Genomic DNA, 19,504 nt, shown 5'->3' on the forward strand with positions numbered 1-19,504 from the left:
CTTAACCGTAATAGAGGATAGGCATTTTATGAATATACTCTGCAACTTAGCCCTACTAACAGAGCCTTTTGCTGTTACCAACACTACTATTCTAAACGTCCTCACGCTGTCTCCTTGTGATATGCCTGAGTTTCTTTACGTTTTTAAAAGGAGAAATTCCGGGTACATGTGGTATGCACTTCTAGTTGTCCTAGACATCATCTACCGCCTTCCAAAATACACGTATCAGTCTGTGCCCTACTAGCAGCCGGAGCCCCATATGCCCATAAGGCCCATCAGACCTTTCAATTTTCATCAAAATGACACTATATACTGATATCTTTTTGTTGAATTAAATATTCACTAATTTGCGTTTCCCTGATCACTTCTAACCACCCTTTCCCATCAGGGGACATTTGAGGTTTCTCTTTCGTAAATTTCTTGTCCAGAGTCTTTGCCTGTTTTCTTTTTTCTGTTGGGTTATTAATCTTTTTTTTTCTAATATTTTATTTATTATTTGAGAGATTGAGAGAACGAGTGGGGGGAGGGGCAGAGGGAGAAACAGACTACTCCGTGCTGAGCAGGGAGCCGATATGGGACTTGATCCCAGGACCCGGAGATCATGACCTGAGCGGAAGGCAAACGCTTAACCATCTGAGCCACCCAGGCGCCCTAATCTTTTTCTAGGAGATCTTTCTATATTTTGTTTGTCATTTGTTATCTGTGCTGCAAATGTCACCTGATCTGTCTGATGCACGTCGAGTTTTAAAATGCCAATGCAGAGGTCTTCTGATCTGTTTCTCCTGAAATAAGTGGGACTGTCCCAAAGTCAGAAGAGAATCATTTACACAGCTATAAGCTCTACAAACATCAATAAAGCCACAGTATACACATACCCACCTAACTTTTATGTGTGGGGAGCTCTTTATACTTTTCAAGGCATCTTTTAATCAGCTAACTTCAGCCTTACCAAAACACAGGCTATCGGGGCCTCATGTTCTCATTCGTAAGATTCAGGACTTGACCAACAATGTCCTTTTAATGATCGGAGTCTGACCTTTCCTCCCTCCACTGCAGCTGGGAAGATCCCCGCTCAGAGGAGCGGAGCAATGCGTCTACAGTCACCCCCCTACTCAGGGTACAGGTGGGATCCATGTCGATTACATCTCAGTAAGGCGAGGGGAGAAAAGCTACAGGAGGCCCTAAAATCTTAGTCACTGACATCTGCACTAGGAGACAGGCAGGAAGACGGGAATCTGGGAGACGGGCAGGGCTCCATCACTGGAAGATGACAGCAGCCCATCAGCGTGTCTGCTCCCAACAAAAGGGCTTTGTGCACGTCAGGGTGGACTCTCGTGAAACGATTTTTATTGAGCAGTGAGTGTGGGGACCGATTCTGCACTCAGTGCTCCACGGGAGGAAGCGTATCAGCGTTCATGGCTAGAGGCCAGTTTCTGTTACACAGATGGATGGGCAGAACCCCGTGATTTTGTTGTGGTTGTTGTTTGTACATGCAAAAGCAGCCATTTACCTCGAACTTGGATCTCACATGGCACCTGGATAGGAGCGACCCATTCTCAGCGCTTAACGAGGCACCATCGTGACAATGGCCTCCATGTCATTTTCAAAACAGAAAATGCCCATTGGCAGCTACCATGAAACTCTCCGCAGATCTGGGGCCCCGCCAAGTAACTTTGAGCAGAAGAGACACCCCAGGCGTGCAGCACAGCTGGGCTCCCCCATCCAGGCTCCTTCCGCCCCACACACTTCCCCCCCCTTGGGAGCATCTGGGGACGTTCGGCGGCTTCAGGCACGACTCCCAGCAGCGTTCACCGGTGGTGCCCTCCCGTGTCCTCAGAAACCAAATACACCTGAACTAATTATGCAAACGTCCTCTAGTTTAACTGCCTGGTTTTTGTGTTTTTAGGAGAGAGAATCTGACACAAGTGCAGTCTGAACATACTACTGAAGAGGTCACCTCATGGCCGAGAGTGTAGAATTCGTTTCTATTACCACGGGAACAGACCGGAAAGTGTTTTCTTTCTCTGCCTTGGGTAACGAGTCTGATTCCTACACAGCTCAAAGCACTCGGACAATTCCTAGAACATCACAGACGTTCCGTAAGTATCTGCACGATGCGCAAGTCAGTGGTTGGTAATGCCGGGCGCTGGCAACCTCCCTCTCCTACCAATTTCAGAGCCTCGAGAGTGAGCAAACTTTAGGGCAGGAAGAGAATCCGTTTGGCAACTGCAGAAACAGATGCGCAATCATCCCTAAAGGGTATCCTAAGGGTCCTTCACGTTGGAAACAACTCCTCCTGGAATACGCACGGACACACCTTCACGTTATCTGTGGTTTTGCAGACTCGTTAACAAAACCTAAGTGCAGCAGCCTATGTATGCTCTAAAAGATTTTATCCCCAACATAAGCTGTTTAAGAGCTGAGGCCTGAAAAGTTCCTAAGAAACACTGTGCTAGTGTGGGGAATAAGTCGCCCGAGGCTTCCCCGACCAAGACCCGTGCAAAGTCCCCTGAATGATGGGTCTACCTGGGTACAGGTGGGCCTTGGAAAGTGCCCACCAGAGCTCCAGAAAAAATTGTCCAAGTAGCAGGATGTCATCAAAGCAGCTGTCCGGGGCCACATGGTCAGGACCCGACCTCTGCAGCACAGGCTCCTCCCTTCGGACACCCAGGGCCACCCTAGTGCCGAAGGACTCAGAGATGGCGCCAGGTGCCCCGGCCTCCCAGGCAGCAGGGCCCTGCACCCCCAGCCCCAGCCTGGCCTTCCCCTGTATCCTTCCCGAGAGTCCTCCTGAGGAAGGTCAGTGACAGGAGGATGCTGGATGGCTGGGACTGGGCGGAGTGAGAACAAAGTGCCTGCAGAAGATGAGGCAGGGCCCTCTCAGGGTCTTGGAAATACCCTCCAGGAGTCTGCAGAGAAGACAAAGCAGGACAGCCAGCAGGGACTCAGGGAACGCTGCTCTTTCTCTAGCAGTCGGGCGGCTGCAGACAAGGGGGGGTCCTTGTGGCCCAGCCGCTGGGCTCAGCGAGGCCAGCAGCCAGGGGAGCCCCCACCTGCCTCCCAGGCCTGCGGCTCAGTTGTAGGAAAGGTAATCGATGAGCCGGGGAGGGATGTTCAACTTGGTGATTTTCTCCAGTCCTCTGACGCCAGTGGCCCTCCTCAAGCTCACCCTGCAGAGCTGCGACAGGGTCAGAGGTGTTTCTGAAAAAAGGGAACAGGAATCACATGCGGTCAGCTGAAGGAAGGAGCGTAACATCCTCCAACTTGGGAAATAACCAGGGTGGGACCGGAAATACTCCCCTTTCCCTGGAGCTGGGATGCGGCCTGCATGCCTTCTCCGGAAGGCTACCAGGAAGGACAGCCAGGGACCCGGGAAGGAAGACCAGGAAATGGAATTTAGGGGGCGTCCACTGGGCTTTTATTCTGTGGGGTTCTGGGGAGTTTTTTTTTTTTTCTTTTCCATAATGTTATAACTTGGTACATGGATTCATCAGCAAAGGACTACTCTGTGGCTAGCGGGCTCATTTGTCAAACTTCCAGATAAGTAAGGGACAGGGCAAGGGTCAGTTGCCGGGCAAGTCCCAGGCCCTGCTCTCACCGCCACGAGCCACGGGGCACAAGGGGACCCGGGGAGAACGCACACACACCACAGAACAGCTCTGACAGACACAGCACGCAAGCCCATGTCCTAGTCCCGAGGGTGAGGACCTTGGATGAAAGGTGAAGCCTGCAGCCATGGCTCAGGAGGGCGAGCAAACCAGGGCCAACGATGGAAGGTCCCTGGGGGCCCCCGGCCGCTGAGACACCTGCAGAGCAGTCGGCCTTTTACAAGGATTCAATGCTGTAAAAACCCACGTATGCTGCAAATATCTGCTTGATAAAAATATAAATTAGCCAAACGGTATTCTCAACTTATGAAGATTTATGAAATAAAAAACTCTTTGGGAGGAAAAAAAAAAGAAATCCTAGAGAAATTCATTTTCCCATATTACTTCATCCCCCAAATTATTTGGATGCAGGAAAAGAAATACCCTCCAGGAAATGTTTGACACGTACGGATGTATCTGCCTCTAAGTTCATATGGATTTTGGTTGGGTGGGGCCGGCAAACATTTGAAAAAATCAGGGTTTTTTCCCCAACCGAGAGGTGTCTGAAAGCCTCTCGTGGTTGCAAGGCTGGGTAAACTCATTTAAAAATCTGTACGCAAAGAAGTCTTGTCCTCCGATCATATTTGTCCCTTGTCTCCTGCAGGGTGGGGTGACTCACAGGGACTCGGGATGGTTGGCCCGCTCGGACATGATTGGGCAGACTGTCAGAACAGAGCTTCTTGCAGGCTATCTTGTGCAATGCTAAACCAACCAACCGAGCACATTCACACGACAAGGACAGGGTGGCCTACTTTCGTAGAACTCCAGGCACTTGGCAGGTGCACTGCTGTTCCACACGTAGTCGGATGGCTTCTTCCCCCGGTTGTCCCGTGCGTAGATGTTGCCTCCAAACGCAACGAGCATCTCGATGAGGTCAACGTTCTTCACCTTGGCTGCGTGATGCAGGGCAGTCTCGTGAAGCTTTGCTGCATTCACATTGGCCCCTGCCAGTCCGGGGTGGAGAACAAGTATCACCAAGGAGAGGCCGCGGAGCCAACAGAAACGTCGGCTGCTACTTTCTCGTTCGGCACGGTGCACAAAAGCAATGCCCCAGCCAGGAAAGAAAGTCAAGACAGATTCTGCTACAGCCTTTTCAGAATCTTTTTTCAAGATCCCAAAGAAAGCAGTAATTACTTTTTTTCTGATGGTAAGAGAGCTACAGACCGATAGCTGTAGGAAAGTAATGTAACTGGAAACAGAACCCCAAAGAAGAAAAAGAAAACTTCCCTGTGAGTTACGAGGCAGTTCTAAGACCCCGTACAGGCTGTCCCCATGGGTCCTGAGGCTCTGAGAGCTCAGGCGAAGCTACAGAAGCTCTCCTGCTGTTCCCGCTCGCGTGCACACTGTTCCCGCTCGAGTGCACACACAGTAGGCGCAGGCTGGAGGCTCTAGAAAGCTGTGCTGCAGGAATGAAGGAAGGGTCCTTAAATGTAAATATTCTTTCACAAAAGAGATGCGCAAAGGGAATGAAGGTCATGTTCCCCAAACACCCTCCGCAGTTCAGGTAAGAGATGAGGTGTCGTACTTCTGAATTCAGCTCTGCCACCCACCTGTTTTCGGGATAGTAGTAGACGTTATAGTAGGGGCGCCCGGGGGGCTCAGTTGGTTAAGCATCTGTGGCTCAGGTCATGATCTCAGGGTTCTGGGTTTCAGTCCTGCATCAGGCTCCCTGCTCAGCAGGGAGTCTGCTTCTCCCTCTCCCACTCCCCCTGCTCATGCTCTCTTTCTCTCTTTCTCTCAAATAAATAAATACGATCTTTTAAAAAATAGTGGATATTTAGAAAGAGGAGAACAAGTAGCTAATTACAGTATTTTTAGATGCATTAAAAAATAAAGATTTTGATAAAAATAGGATTTGTGTAAAACATCTTTCATAGGGTACAGCCATCACCAATTCTATGCAAGGGGATCTCCGGGACGCTTAGGATTTTTTTTTTTTTTTTAACCAACTTCTTTGAAGTCTGCTCCTAATGGATAAGGAGGTTATAAGAGAAAGGGGACGGGAGAAAAGTATTTTAAAGAAGTCAAGCAAATAGCCCAGCCCCCCCAAAAGAGATTCCAATCACAGTCATAAAATATCAGGAAAGTGGGGTTAAAAGAAATCAGATCACCAACATATCTCCATGTAATGATAAATTTAAAGGAAATAAGGGGTGTAAGGCTATTAGGTCTCCTGTCCCACTGCTCAAGAGTATTTGGAAATTCTGGTTTCTGACTTAAAAGCGTTTTGTTTTTGGTTTTTTTTTTAAGATTTTATTATTTGAGGCAGAGAGAGAATGTGCAAGCACGCACAAGTTGGGGGAGAGGAAGCGGGACAAGCAGGCTCCCCACTGAGCCCAACAGGGGGCTCCATCCCATGACCCGAGCTGAAGTCAGATGCTTAACCAACTGGGCCACCCAGGCACCCGTGACTTAAAACAGTTTTGATCCCCTAGTAGAACCTAAAAACTGTGTGCCTATCAGCAGTCACCCCAACAAGATAACACAAGTGCAGCCAAAACTCCCAAGTCAGGTCAGGGCAAAAAAATCCCTCAGGAAGAAGGCTACATCACCTAAGTATTTAATTCAGCAGATATGCATTGCAAAAATAATACTGAAAGGCAATATGTTAAAGAAAAGAACCGCCCCCCATGTAACCCCCACATTGGGGGTGCTCTTCCAATAGCCGCCTAGAAGAATAAAGAATTTCATAGTTGCAGTCATAAAGCAAATAGGAGTGCGAATGCGAGACGCAAACTGGTAACGAAAAATAAACTGTAAAGTGTACAGAATCTAAAGTGCAGGACCTGTCTCGCAGGTCATTAATTGTGGCAATAATCTTGCCAAGTGGGAAGGAAAGAGACTGTCTCTATTTAGCAAGAGAGAAGGGGGCACACGCGGTCAAGGAGAAAACTAGGGGTAGGCTAGCTCTCAAACCACACCGCCCTTCCATCCCGTTCACTAGGGCTCCCAGGATACAAGGCCGCGGCAGGATGACTCTTTCCACAAGGTGGCATCCCAAGGTACAAGACAGGCCGTTTTTAACCTGTGCTCTTGGCTCCTTTGGCCTGGGCGTCACACAGACTGGCGATCAGGAGGGGACGCTGGTACACGCTGCTGCTGGGGGAACTGCAGACCTGAGCACACAGAGTACATGGGGGGTGGGGGGGACTTGAAAACACAGGGCAGGCCGGAAAAAAACAGCAAAGAGGGCAAAGTCTGTAACACAGCACCGACTGTCAATTACAAATACATGCCTCAACCCGCCCGGGTCTCTTACAAAACACATACGGAGGAAGCACACACACACATTAAAACAGGGGGCTGGGGGGCAATAATAGAGGAAAGAAGGAAGGGGGGAGAAGGTGGCTTTGTGGGAACTGATGATGATAATGTGCCTTGAACTGGAGGGGGAGGGCAGGGAGAGAAGGGGAGAGAGGGAGAGGGAGGGAGGGAAGGAGGGAGGGAGGGAGAAAGAGGGGGGCTCAGGGAGAGAGGAAGCCAGCAAAACAACTAAAGGCATCCAGGCATTAAAACTTCTCAACCTCATGCTTCAGAGAAAAAGGGGTCAAAGTCTGATTTCAAAGCACAACAGGATCAAAGTGGACTCAGGGTAAAGCCTTAAGCATGCAGAGAGAAGGGCTGGCCACGCGCGCCAAGAAGCTGGCAGGACGGGGACACTGAGGCCCCAGCAGCTTGGTAGCCAGCACCCTCCCCGGCGCCTCTGAGCGCTTCCTGCGGCGGTTACAATCACTGTGACTTCACGGGACAACTGGACAACTGGACGGGCACTAGCCCCAGCCCCCTCCTCTGTCATACCACCCTGCAGCTGGGTGGGGGGGGATCCGCGAGCACCTGTTTTCCAGAGACCTGTCCGAGGCTTCCAGTGGATTTTCCAAGGGCTCTGTGACCAGAACCACTACTTTCAGAAGAGCCCATATGCTGCCCTCTTCTCCCTACTTTTTTGTATGTGGGAGGTTTCCCACAGCTGAAAACATTTTCTTTGAGAAGAATCCCTGCAATCTAGGAAGAAGATGCTCTAGGAGGCGACCATCCACGTCTACAGTAGCAGGCAAGTCCGGAGGTGCCGGCCTGGCAGCAGCGATTCCCCTCCTCCATGGGGGAGCCTTCCCCGGGGGGCTCTAGTCTAGCCCTCATTCCATCCCCCAGGTGTATGCCTTCCCACTCGGACCCACCCAACTGAGCCCACACCTTGCAATGGGGGGGCGGGGGGGGCTGGGGTGGGATGGCCTGGCCTCCAACCCCAGGGATGGGCTCTGACTTGTTAATCCCTCTCTCCCCACCCCCAGGAATTGGTTCAAATAACCTGGGCCTGAGCCAATGAGGATGTGGCTGAGCCTGGACAAAGGGGCTGGATTAGGTTCGGACCCAGGACCCAATTTGGGCCCCTGGGACTTAAGGGAAGTGTGCGGGAGACAGCTGGAGTAGTGGTTTCTCACTCTTATGAGAAAACTACCCAAAGCCTTGGGAAGAAAAGTATTTGGATTTGAGCGTGACCCTGATGCAGCCATTTTCAGCCTGTTAGGGACGCCAGGCATAGGATCAAGCGAGTGGGGTGGACAACGGACCTGAAAGATTCAGAGACGGTGCCAGCTTGATGCTGCCGCCAACCCTCAGAGCAAAGTGACCCTGACACCTACCTCCTTCTCATCTTTTCAGTCACCTGGACCAAGACGTCCCCTCAGCCCCCTGTACTTGGTTCCCGTTACTTACAAGAGTAATCAGTTCCATAAAGTCTTAGTCAATACAGAAGGGATGTCGGGGTTCAAGCCCCTGATTCGAGCCTTTCCCCTCCAGCCATCACTAAAGGAACTAAAGAAAAAAGGGCAGCAGGTGCTCTGGGGACAGTTGTTGATTGTGATACTACCATTTCGTAAGCTCAGCAGTCACAGCAACTAATAACCCTCGGTTGATGGAAAAGCTGAGTGATTGGCTGGAAGGCCTAGGACTACTTCTCATCTAGATGTTTTATCCTTGTGTAAAAAAGAAAACCACCCCAATGGCTAGTCTGACACAAAATAAATCCTTTTCACTAAAAACATGTAAAAGTCGCTCATGAAAGCAAACAAGACTCCCGAGTAGAACAGCACATATAACTGAAGCTCAAATGACCATCGTCCGGAGAGAGCTCGTCATCTTTCTATTCCTGACCAGTTTTGTTTTTATCCTAAGTTGCACCCAGAATGGCTGAGCTAAAATTTTCCAACAAAATATTTACATTGGGTTCATAATGAAAACTCCTTGCCAACACCCACTTTGGCTACATTTTATAAAACTGCAGTGGTAGATAGGTCCTGAATCCAACCTTCACTTGACTGGGCTATGTCTTATTTCATTTTTTGTTTTTTGCCTTGGGACCCTCCCTATCCTGAGCCTTTTTAGAACATCCGACAAGGACCTGGATTCCAAATGTGCTACCAGCTCCTTTCCCACGGATCCTCTCACCTCTTTCTGACTTAGCTGCAAACTCATCAGGCAGGTACTGTGGATGGTCCCCACGGCTACCAAAAATAATGACCCAGCATTCATCGAGCATCAGGTCCTGCGGAAATGTGATCACAAGTCCTTCCAACAACCCTGCAAAACGGGGCTTATTTTCTCCAGTTTTATAGATATAGAAACTGAGGCCCAAGGTCCCAGCTGGTGGGTGGGAGAGCCAGCTTCAAAGCTGGTCTGTCCGATTCCACTGCCCAGCTCACGGCCAGCGCACGGTGCAGGTAAACAAAACACCTGCACTGAGGCACGCATGTGTAAACGCCAACACCAACCCTGAGCAGCGCAGGGAGAAAGGCCGACATACCTGCATTAAGCAGCACTTTGACGCAGTCCAGATGCTCCCGGGCACAGGCAACATGAAGAGGGGTCCCAAAATGGCAGTCATGCGCTTCCAGGTTGGCCCCAACGTCAATAAGCAGCCTCACACATTCAGAACTTCCTTCAAACATGTGGAAAAGGATGAGAACCATGAATGAATGTGTGCATTTGCAATAAGCCTGAGGGAGCGGCAGGTGGACAGGTGAGCCCCATGCCGGGTTGCAGGGGGAGGTGAGGCGAACCGGAGCTGCGGCCCAACCAACCTTGATTTACAACCACGTGTGGTCCTAGGGAGCTAAAGAAGTTGTCCCTTCTGAGCCTGCAGGGTTCTCCGAGGCTGCCTGGCAGCGGGACAGGGAGAGAGGGCACAGCCGACCCTCTTGGGGGAGAGCAAAAGGTCTGGCACTACCACCCTGAACGGCCGGACTCTGCTCCTCAGCGGGAAGGACGGTGCCCCCCACCTCCGGGCTGTCTCCCAAGCTGTGTCGGGAACGCCGAGCCTGCAGGTGGTCTCCTAAAGATGCTGGCAGCCCGAGTCCAAGGCTCCTGGATGAACTTCCCTAAGCCTCCTTACCTCGGAGGTCCCCTGCTCTTCTCCCTAGCAGGTGCTTTTCCTGCCTCTTCACGGCCGTCTCCAACTCGGCTTGAGTGCAGGTTCGTTCTGTCCCAGGCTGCATCCTCTCTCCTCACTTAATCATGCTTCATCGTTGGTAGCTACCAAGTTTCCACCTCCAGCCCTGAAATCCAGCCTCTTACCTCCAGCCCTCTGCTGGCCATGCTCTTGGGGATGTCTTGGCCATGGCATAGTCCCCTCCCTCCACTCCCAGGGGGCCCCTGTGCCTGGCCAATCTGTCTCCATCATCGGCATCACTCCTGAGTTGGCTTTGACCCTGTGCTCTGCTCTCCCTCATACTAAATCCTGCTGATCCTTCCCCAAAGCCTTCTAAATGAATCCATCCCGCTTGGGCTCGAAGGGCTTTGTGCTTAGATCACTGCCATGGCCCCAGTGATCTCTCCACATCAGGATACCACCCCCTCCACTCCTCTACTGCAGAGCTGCAGACTACGCCACCCCAAAATAGTCTACCTTAGCATAAGGATTATTTTGAGTTTAAGGTAATTAAGCAGATACAAGAAAAGCTTGTATTTGCCTAAGATCAGGACACAAATTTATAAAGGTGTCCCTACTGCCCTCCATGTGGAAGGACAAATGACCAGAGAAAATTCCAGACACTTACCAGCCCAGAGAGAGCACCAGAGGAAAGCATATAACAGGGTGGAGTATGTAATATCTAAACAGGAGATTGCTCCTGTCCAGTCCCCCATTCTGCAGGCCGGGAAGAATATATGCAGAGAGATGCAGGTGTGAAATGGCACGGGCACTGGGCAGCTATAGGCGGGACTGGAGAGTGGGTTTGTGTGGGGCAGCGGTGGGGGAGGGCTCGGAGAGCTCCTGAGCAAGGCCCAGGCCACCAACCCTTTACAGACCATGCCAAACACTTTGGCCTCCACCCTCTGGCCGTGGGGATCCCCCAAGGATTTTTGAGGAGTATCTGGACCAACTACACGATCATACATAGTGTCTTGGGTTTCATAAAGTGTCCTTGGAACTGTACAGTGTTCATCTGACCTGGATGGAAGTGGTGTGGTCTCAGCACCAGATCCGGGTGACAAAAGATGACCTCCCTGGGAAGGGGGGTGAGAGGCAGCAGAGAACAGCGACTGAGAGGAGCCACGGGAGAGCATGCACCCACCCCCACACCAGGCAGCGAAGACCAGCATGGTGCCAGCCAATCAAAACATCAGCCAGAAGCTTGCAACCTCTGCTCAAAAGAGTAGAATCCAAGCTCCTTAGTCTGTCATTTAATGATTTCCCACCTGCCGGTCTTGCCCTAAATTTCCAGTCTTCTCTGTTGCCCCTCCACTGGGAACTTTGGGTCCAGTAAGTCACTTTCTCTGTGCATGGAGTGGCCTTCCTCTTACCCTCCCACCATCTGAACCCTACCCATTCTTGCAGGGCAACTGAAATCTCACCTGTTCCGAGACTCCAGGATGAGCCCTTCCCCCTCATCCCCCCCCAGAGCACCTGTCCTCCGGGCATATGTTGGGTCTCCTCTCCCAACTAGAACAGGGAGCCACAGGGCAGAATGCCGGGAAGACTGAGAGAGCCACGGCAGGGTGCAGTGACTTCAGTGTTAACATCTGAAAGGCACTGGAGGACACCGCTGAGAATAGAATCCTGTCCTAGAAACCACGGCCCCCTACTCCTGGGTGAAAACCACCTTCAGGAGGAAAAGCTGAGGCTCTCGTGGCTGGGCGACCATGAGCCAGAAGCAGACTGGGGGCGCTCCTTAGCCAGCCGATCTACACTGCTTGCTTGCGCAGACTCACCGCTCATGCAGGCCTCGTGCAGCGGGGATGCTGTGTACAGGGGTGGGTTGACCTTGGCCCCGTAGGACAGGAGGAGCTTCACGCACTCGATGCTGCCTGAGGCACAGGCATCACACAGGGGCGTGCTGCCGTCGATGTTGCGGGCATCCACCTCGTGGGAAGGAAGAAACGCGTGTCAGGGCAGAGGCGAAACCCACGTGAGCCGCTCTCTCCCCCTGATGCACTTTCATCTTTGCAAAGGCCCTTCTTAGAAGCACCAGTTTCCGAGTGTGTGCTAAGGTGCTGCGCCAGGCAAGGGCGTTCAAGGACAAAGGATGGGGGGGGGTGTTGGGAGTGCCTGTTAGCCTGCCAAGTGCAGGAGGCGCCCTCTTCAGGGCTCTTCTCTCGGGACAGGCTGAACTCTGCTTCTCTGCTTCATTCTTGCCCCCACCCCACCCCACCCCCACACACCCAGACTGCGAGCTGAGGGAGACAGGGTAGGTGAGCTTGAACTTCAGGAGTGCCGGAAGCAGCTTCATGTGCCCCCTCTAGCTGGAACACCATCCGGGAAGGAAAAAGGCGACTCTGCAAGCTGGCAGATTCTGCCTAGAATTCAGCTGCTATTCGGGGACACGCCAAACCCTGTTCTGGCTCCTCGGGGGCTGCCTTCGTAGGCGAGGCTTTGGAGAGCCAGTGGGGCAGTGTGAACGGTGCGGCTCACAATGGACACTGGAGCCCGCGTTCCGGCGACACCTTCGGGCTGTGGGTGTCAGGCCAGTTCCTAGCCAGAAACCGCGGCGGGCTCCCAGTCCGCCCCGGCCGGCGTGTTTACACCGGGGAAAACAAACCAGAAGCTTGTGTTCTGGGCCCCCCGCCCCCCAACCTCCACCTCCCATGGAGAGCTGGCTTACCAGCATTCCACTCCGACATCTCCGGGACCCCAGCGGCAGCTCTTCCGCCGGCCCGTGTGATGGGCAGGCCTGCTCTGGCGCGCCCCCTGCCTCTCCCCCCCTACAACTGCCTTCTCTCTGGCTACCAATGCCCTCCTGATAGCCGAGCCATGACCCACGGGCCCTCCGCGCACAGCTGACCGACAGGCCGCTCCTCCGCTGGCTTCCACGGCAGCCCACTCCGGCTTCCTCTTCCCCTCCAGGGCTTTCTCTACTTCCCACGCGTTTGCACATGACAACGCTAATCCCAGGTCTCGTGTCTCTTTCCTCTCCCTCCCTGCGTTCTCCAGAGCAGGTGCCGTGGCTCCCCCGGCTCGGGCGGGGGTCTGTCCTGCGGGGCCGCTCACCTGGGCCCCCGCAGCCAGCAGCAGCTGCACACACCGCGCCTGGCCCTGCAGGCTGGCTGCGTGCAGGGGCGTGATGGAGTCCACCGTGACCTGGTTGACGCACGCGCCGCTCTCGATCAGCCGCTGCAGCTGCAGGGTCTCACCGCGCTGGGCCGCCTCGTGTACGGGGGTGCGCTCCACCCAGAAACCTGCGGAGGAGAGCAGACCGAGCGCTGGGACCGTGCCGCCGCCCTCCAGGTCCAGGGAACCCCGTACGATCCCAAGACGCCACGTATGATCGTGGAGTTGGTCCAGACGCTCTTCAGAATCCCGGGTGATGGGAGCCTGGGTGGCTCAGGTGGTTGAGCGTCTGACTTCTCAAGTTTCTATCTTTTGAGTCAGTTGGTAGTTTGTGTCTATAGAGGACTTTGTCCACTTTATGTACGTCATCTGATCTGTTGGCCTAAAATTTGTTATGGACTGAACTGTGCCCCCCAAATTCATAGTTGAAGCCCTAACCCCTCGTACCAGAATGTGACTGTATTTGGAGACTGCGCCTTTTCTGAAGGAATTAAGGTGAGGCCATTAGGAGTGGGCCCTCATCCCATCTAACTGGGGTCTTTAGAAGAGATTAGGACACAAAGAGCCCCTGGGTGGCTCACCTGGTGAAGCGTCTGCCTTTGGCTCAGGTCATGATCTTGGGGTCCTGGGATCAAACCCTGCACTGGGCTCCCTGCTCAGCGGGGAGCCTGCTTCTCCCTCTCCCTCTGCCCCTCCCCACCACTCATATGTGCACGCATGTGCTCTCTCTCTCAAATAAATATATAAAATCTTTTAAAAAAGAACCATTAGGACGCACACCTGGGATGTGCACGAACAGGGACAAGCCCATGAGGCCACAGTGAGAAGGTGACCCTCTGTAAGCTGAGGGGGGCGAAGCCACCAGTGTGCCAGCTACCTGCTGCCCTGGAGAAACAGACGAATGGCCACAGAGGTCGGTTCCCAGAAGCATCCTTTCCACCCCAGGTGAGTGATCTCAGTTAATCACAGCAATCCTTGTTCCTGTTGCACATCTGACCCAACTGTAGTTCCCAAGAAGGGAAGGAGAGCCTGTGACTGGTTTCACAGCCTCAAAACTCCTCTCTTTCCCCAGGACTTCCAGAAGACCCTCTCCCTTCTTCGTCTGCGTACGGCCTAGACCGGAACGTGGCGGTGCTGTAGCCATGCGGCTGCCTGCCAGAGCGTGCTGGGACTGGGCGCCAGAGCCCTGAACGTGGTGCATCCGGCGTCACGGGGGGCCTGGTGCCCCGCTGCCCGTTGGTCTCCCTACTATGTGGGAATGAGGGTTCCTGTCTGGGCCAAGTGCAGACAAAAGCACGCTAACTAGCCGAGACCGTGAACTACCTGAATGCACACACTATGGCTATGTTTCCTCAGTGTCCATTACCTAGGATACAGGGGCATCTTCCAGACACTAGGCTTTAAAAAAAAAAAAAGTCTTAAATGACAATGTTGGGTTAACACCGACCTATCCTTACTGTCACGCCCCCTACTGCAAACCGCAAGATCACGTCACATACCTCTTTATGATAGCAGTTCCCTTTTATTACATTGCACATCTTATTATCACATTTCCCTAGAAAACCTTCTAATCACCTCGTCAGTTCCCAAATCTTCCCAGAGCACTTCTACAGACCCTAAGTGGGGTGGGATGCTCTCCTCTGCAGAGGAACAACTTCATCGGTTGTGTGTCAATGACAGTCTACCCAGATGGCCCCGGCTCTACCATGCTAGGGCCCGCACCTCCGCCGTGGGGCAGGGAAGGACGGGGGCCAGGGACTCTGCTACACCTGACACTGGGCTCTGCCATTTATCAGCTTCTGCAGGACCTCACCGCCCCCCCCCCCACCCAAGCATTTCTTCACCTAGAAATTGGGCTGATGATAACAGTTTATTCATTGGTGGTTCATGAAAGGTAAATGAATTAAAGTAACGCAAAAGCACGTAGTGTGTGGCCTGGCACAAAGTGACTCAGAAAATGCTATTAGTAATATTCCACCACCCCCCACTGTGCCTCCCTGTCTTGCCCACTAGCCAAAGAGCCTGTGACCCCATGAAATGGGGACTTGATCATATGTGGGGTGGGGGCAGAGGGAGCAAAGGGAGAGCTGAAACTCAGGAAGATTTGATTCTCACAAAATATAAAAACCAAGCCTGTGGGACTTTCTCTTTACCACCTCAAGAAGGGGACCCCAGGATGTTTGTTTCCCCAGTGGTAATTACCAGTCACTGGCGTGCCTGTCTTGGGGGTTAGTGAGAAGTGGCTATCACTGTAAAGTCGGTCTGGAAGAAGCAAAACCCTACGGTTTGCAACCCTACAAAGAGGAAAACAGGGTAAGGCCCTCAGTCTCGCAGAAGGAAGGGAGAGGCAGCTCAGGAAGGCCAGAGAGCCTTCGATTTCGTGCACTTTGCAGATAATTCGTTTTTTACAAATTGAAGGCTTGTGGCAATCCTGTGTTGCAATTTTTCCAACGGTGTTTGCCTCACATTTGGTGATTCTTGCAATATTTCAAACTTGATTACCTTTGTTATAGTGATTGGTGATCAATAACCTTTGATGTTATTTACCTGTTTGGGGATGCCCCCAAACCATGCCCATAGAAGACAGTGAACTTAATCGACAAATGTGGGTGTTCTGACTTTACCAACCAGCTGTTCCCCAGTCCCCCTCTTGTCAGGCCTCCCTATTCCCTAAGACCATGCACTGAAATGAAGACCAATCAATAACCCCATGATGGTCTCTATGTGTTCAAGTGAAAGGAAGAGTCCCACATCTCTCGCTTTAAATCAAAAGCTAGAAACGAGGGGCGCCTGGGTGGCTCAGTCGGTTAAGTGCCCAACTCTTGATTTCAGCTCAGGTCGTGATCTCAGGGTCATGAGATGGAGCTCAGCAGGGAATCCGTTTCAGATTCTCTCTCCTTCTCCCCTTCCCCCCAACTCGCACACCTGCGCTGGCTCTCTCTCTAAAATAAATCTTTAAAAAAAATTTTTTTTTTTTAAACAACCAGAAATTATTAAGCTCAGTAAGGGAGGCATGTGGAAGGCTAAGACAGGCTGAAAGCTAGGTCTCTTGCACCAAACAGCCAAGTTGTGAACACAAAGAAAAAGTTCTTGAAGAAAATGAAAAGTGCTACTCCGGTGAACACATAAATGATAAGAAAATGAAACAGTCTTACTGCTGATATGGAGAAAGTTTAGGTGGTCTGGACAGAAGATCAAACCAGCCACAGCATTGTCTTAAGCCAAAACCCAATCTAGGGCAAGGCCCTAACTCTCTTCAGGTCCATGAAAGGTGAGAGGTGAGGAAGCTGTAAGAAGAAAAATGGGAAGCTAGCAGAGGTTGGTGTGTGAAGTTTAAGGAAAGAAGCCATCTCCAAAACATAAAAGTGCCAGGTGAAGAAGCATGTGGTCCAGAAGATCTAGCTAAGAAAATTTACGAAGGTGGCTACACCAAACATTATCAATGCAGATGAAACGGCCTACTATGGGATGAAAATACCATCTAGGACTTTCATAGCTAGAGAGGAGAAGTCAAAGCCTGGCTTCAGGGGGCAGACGTGAGGGGTTAATGAAGCTGGAGACTTTAAGTTGAAGCCAATGGTCACTGAACATTTCAAAAATCCTAAGGCCCTTAAGAATTCTGCTAAATCTACTCTTTCTGTGCTCTATAAATGGAATAACAAAGCCTAGGTGAGAGAGCATATGTTTTCAACACAGTTTACTGAATATTTTAAGACTACTCTTGAGACTTACTGCTCAGGGGAAAAAGCACTCAGGTAACCCTACAAATTGATTAGGGATAAATGTATTTGATGGGAAGTGTGCGAGCCTTTTAGCATAAAACAAGCAACCCAGAAAAAAATCCACCTGGGTTTAAACCTCAGCCTTGCTTCTTTCTAGTTGTGTGAACTCAGTTGCACCTCTAAATTATCAGACGTAAGGACCATCCTGCAGCTGCCCCAGGACGTGTGGCTAGTGCTGGCCCGTAACCTAGCAGCTCCAGGCTCTTATGGTGGTCCCAGAAACTCTTTCTCTCTCCATCTGACCTTCTGATTACCCCAGACAGTAGTGAGCTGTGTTTGGAGTTCTTGGCCAAGGATGACTGAAAAAAAATTAGCTCATCTGACTTAGAGCCCCCAAATCCTTAAGTACCCTTCTGTTGTCTTCTACCAGCCTCTCGGGTACAGCTCTTGAGTACAGATCCTGAATATGGGGTCATTTTTTTCAACTTTGCAAAGGGACACTTACCTTGGGTCCATAACAACCTGTATTACGTTTGCTAAGTTATGAATACTGGATTCACTTAGGAGATGACTTGCCCTAAATTCTCTGCAGAGCCTTACAATATGGCCTCCATAAGCACCGTCTTTACCTCTGTGAGGTGTTCTATTAAAAAATGGAAAATGTAATGCTTTTAAGTATCCCATGCATCTAGAATTTCAGATCAGAATGTTAAAATGGGCTACAGTTCTGACAATGGGCCTCTGCTTCTGCTGGGATAGCAGGCTTCCAGATTCAATACATTCAGCTGATCCATTAGCGTTGAGAATCAAAGTGTCAGGGCGTATCTTTTTGGGGGAAATCAAACAATGACAGTCAAAACTATGCATGAGCCTCAGAAGCCGTAAATCCATTGGTGGAGTGTGCTTTTCTCTTCAAGATTCCTTAAACTATGCAAAAACAAAACAAAACAAAAACGCTCAGAAGTAAATGCTGTTATAAAGCATTCTACATGAACAAAAATATGCAACTGTGTCTAGCGTGCCCTGCTTAGCTGTTCATTGCTTATTTAATTGGACCAAACACAGAACACACTGGTGGGGTCAGAGTCTGTGCCTGCCTGGGGTGGAATGCCAAGTAAAACCAGATGCTTCTTAGAGGCCTTTGATCTGGTTGAAGGTGGCTGTTTTGCCAGATCAATTCAAACACCTGCCTTGCTAGGACTATAATTCCTCTTACACTGAACTGACTCTTAAGACTTCCCACTTTTATTGGTACTGCTGTTTTTACCAGTGTAAAAGGACTTTAGATTTTTTTTTTTCTTCCAGGTTTTCAAAGTGCGTTCTGGGGACATTTCACCTGCTGTAGTATTACTTCATAGGCAGAGATGTTTAATTCCCCAGAGAATGTGCCTTTGCCCTCGATTCATTTTATTCTTCCGTAGCAACCGAATGGTAAGCAAGATTCAGTGAAGAACCGAGATGGCTTTTTTTTTTTTTTTTTTTTTAAACACAGGCTGACCTGTCGCAAGAACATCGCCTTCTCCTGGAGCAGATGCCTTCTATCACAAACTGGGTGTACCCGTAGGATGCTAATGACAGTGCGCCACGACCCTCTCACAGGGCCCCCGGAAGATGGTCCAGCTCCCACACCCGGCACCTCCTGGGTGCTCTGAGCTTGGCCATGACTATGCCCACCCCCCTCCCCGCGCCTTCCCCAAGGTGCGCGGCGCGCGGGTGGGTCTGCAGTTTTGAAGTCTCACGACCGACGCGTCAACACCGTGACTGGCTTGGCAACGCGCCGGCCGGGGACTAGGAGCCGGACGCAGAGCGCGCCTGAGATGCCTGGGGGTCACCGAGGCTGCTCCCGTGAGGGAACGGCGGCGCTCCAACCTCGGCCCACCAAAACGCCCCCGCCGGCGCCCTCCGGGCAGCGCGCGTCACGACCGCCGAGCGCGTGTCCGCAGACGCACCTGTCCCGCCCGGGAGCAGCCCGGCTGTCCCTGCTTCCGGGCCCGCCCCGCGCCCGCTCTCCCCTCGCCCGCACCTAACCTACCCACGTCGCCCAGGAAGCAGCCGTCCGCCCCGCGGGGCTCCATGCCGCCCGCCCGCTCGCTGCCGCGCGCCCGCACACCCCGGCGACTCGGGCGCCCGCGACCTGGGCGGAGCTCCGCGGGCTAGGCCGGCCGATGGGGACGCAGCGCGGTCGCCCGAGGGGCCGCGGGAGTTGTAGTTCCGCAGCCGCCGCCGCCGGGCGCCCGGGACTCCGCGCCGGTGCGCGGGGTTCTGCGCGGGGCCCTGCGCGGAGTGCGCGCAACTGGGGCTCCCGGCAGTGCTTCGCGCTGCTGGCTGGGCGGCGCCGCGGAGCTGCTCGGCTCTCTGCACGGAGACGGGCTTCCTGCCGGCTCTGGCACGCTCCCCGCTTTTTTCACCCGAGTCTTTTCGGTTGGTGAGGACAAAGCAGACGCGCCTTTCCCAGGCCCGCGGCAGGATTGAAGCACGGGTTTCCGGATAAGTCCGGGTGGACAGCCGAGTAAGTGGGGTGTGCTTTGCTTTGCTTTTGCAAAACAGGTAGCACGGTTCGGAAGGTTTAACTTTGTCGAAGTTCCTTGTGGCCT

The 19,504-nt window shown here is 52.1% G+C and overlaps 1 protein-coding gene across 1 annotated transcript; it reads right to left on the reverse strand.

Moving 5' to 3' along the window:
* Nucleotides 1-1,327: 1,327 nt before the first annotated feature.
* On the reverse strand, nucleotides 1,328-19,036 carry ASB13 (ankyrin repeat and SOCS box containing 13). Its single transcript, XM_032425870.1, has 6 exons — nucleotides 18,943-19,036; nucleotides 13,129-13,316; nucleotides 11,853-12,003; nucleotides 9,448-9,582; nucleotides 4,400-4,591; nucleotides 1,328-3,201 (listed from the first exon to the last, which is right to left on the reverse strand). The coding sequence occupies exons 1-6, from the start codon at nucleotides 18,983-18,985 to the stop codon at nucleotides 3,074-3,076; spliced, it is 837 nt and encodes a 278-aa protein (XP_032281761.1). The 5' UTR covers nucleotides 18,986-19,036; the 3' UTR covers nucleotides 1,328-3,073.
* Nucleotides 19,037-19,504: the final 468 nt, after the last annotated feature.

Source organism: Phoca vitulina, unplaced genomic scaffold (assembly GCF_004348235.1).
Source record: "Phoca vitulina isolate PV1807 unplaced genomic scaffold, GSC_HSeal_1.0 scaffold33, whole genome shotgun sequence".
Lineage (NCBI taxonomy): Eukaryota > Metazoa > Chordata > Mammalia > Carnivora > Phocidae > Phoca > Phoca vitulina.

What these genes read in the sequence shown, in the direction of transcription:
- ASB13 (XM_032425870.1), bottom strand. Translation starts at nt 18,985, where the DNA reads ATGGAGCCCCGCGGGGCGGACGGCTGCTTCCTGGGCGACGTGG. An exon ending in CTGCTTCCTGGGCGACGTGG is followed by an intron (nt 13,317 to 18,942) that starts GTAGGTTAGGTG and finishes TCTCCTCCGCAG; the next exon opens with GTTTCTGGGTGGAGCGCACC. An exon ending in GCACGAGGCCTGCATGAGCG is followed by an intron (nt 9,583 to 11,852) that starts GTGAGTCTGCGC and finishes ACATGTTTGAAG; the next exon opens with GAAGTTCTGAATGTGTGAGG.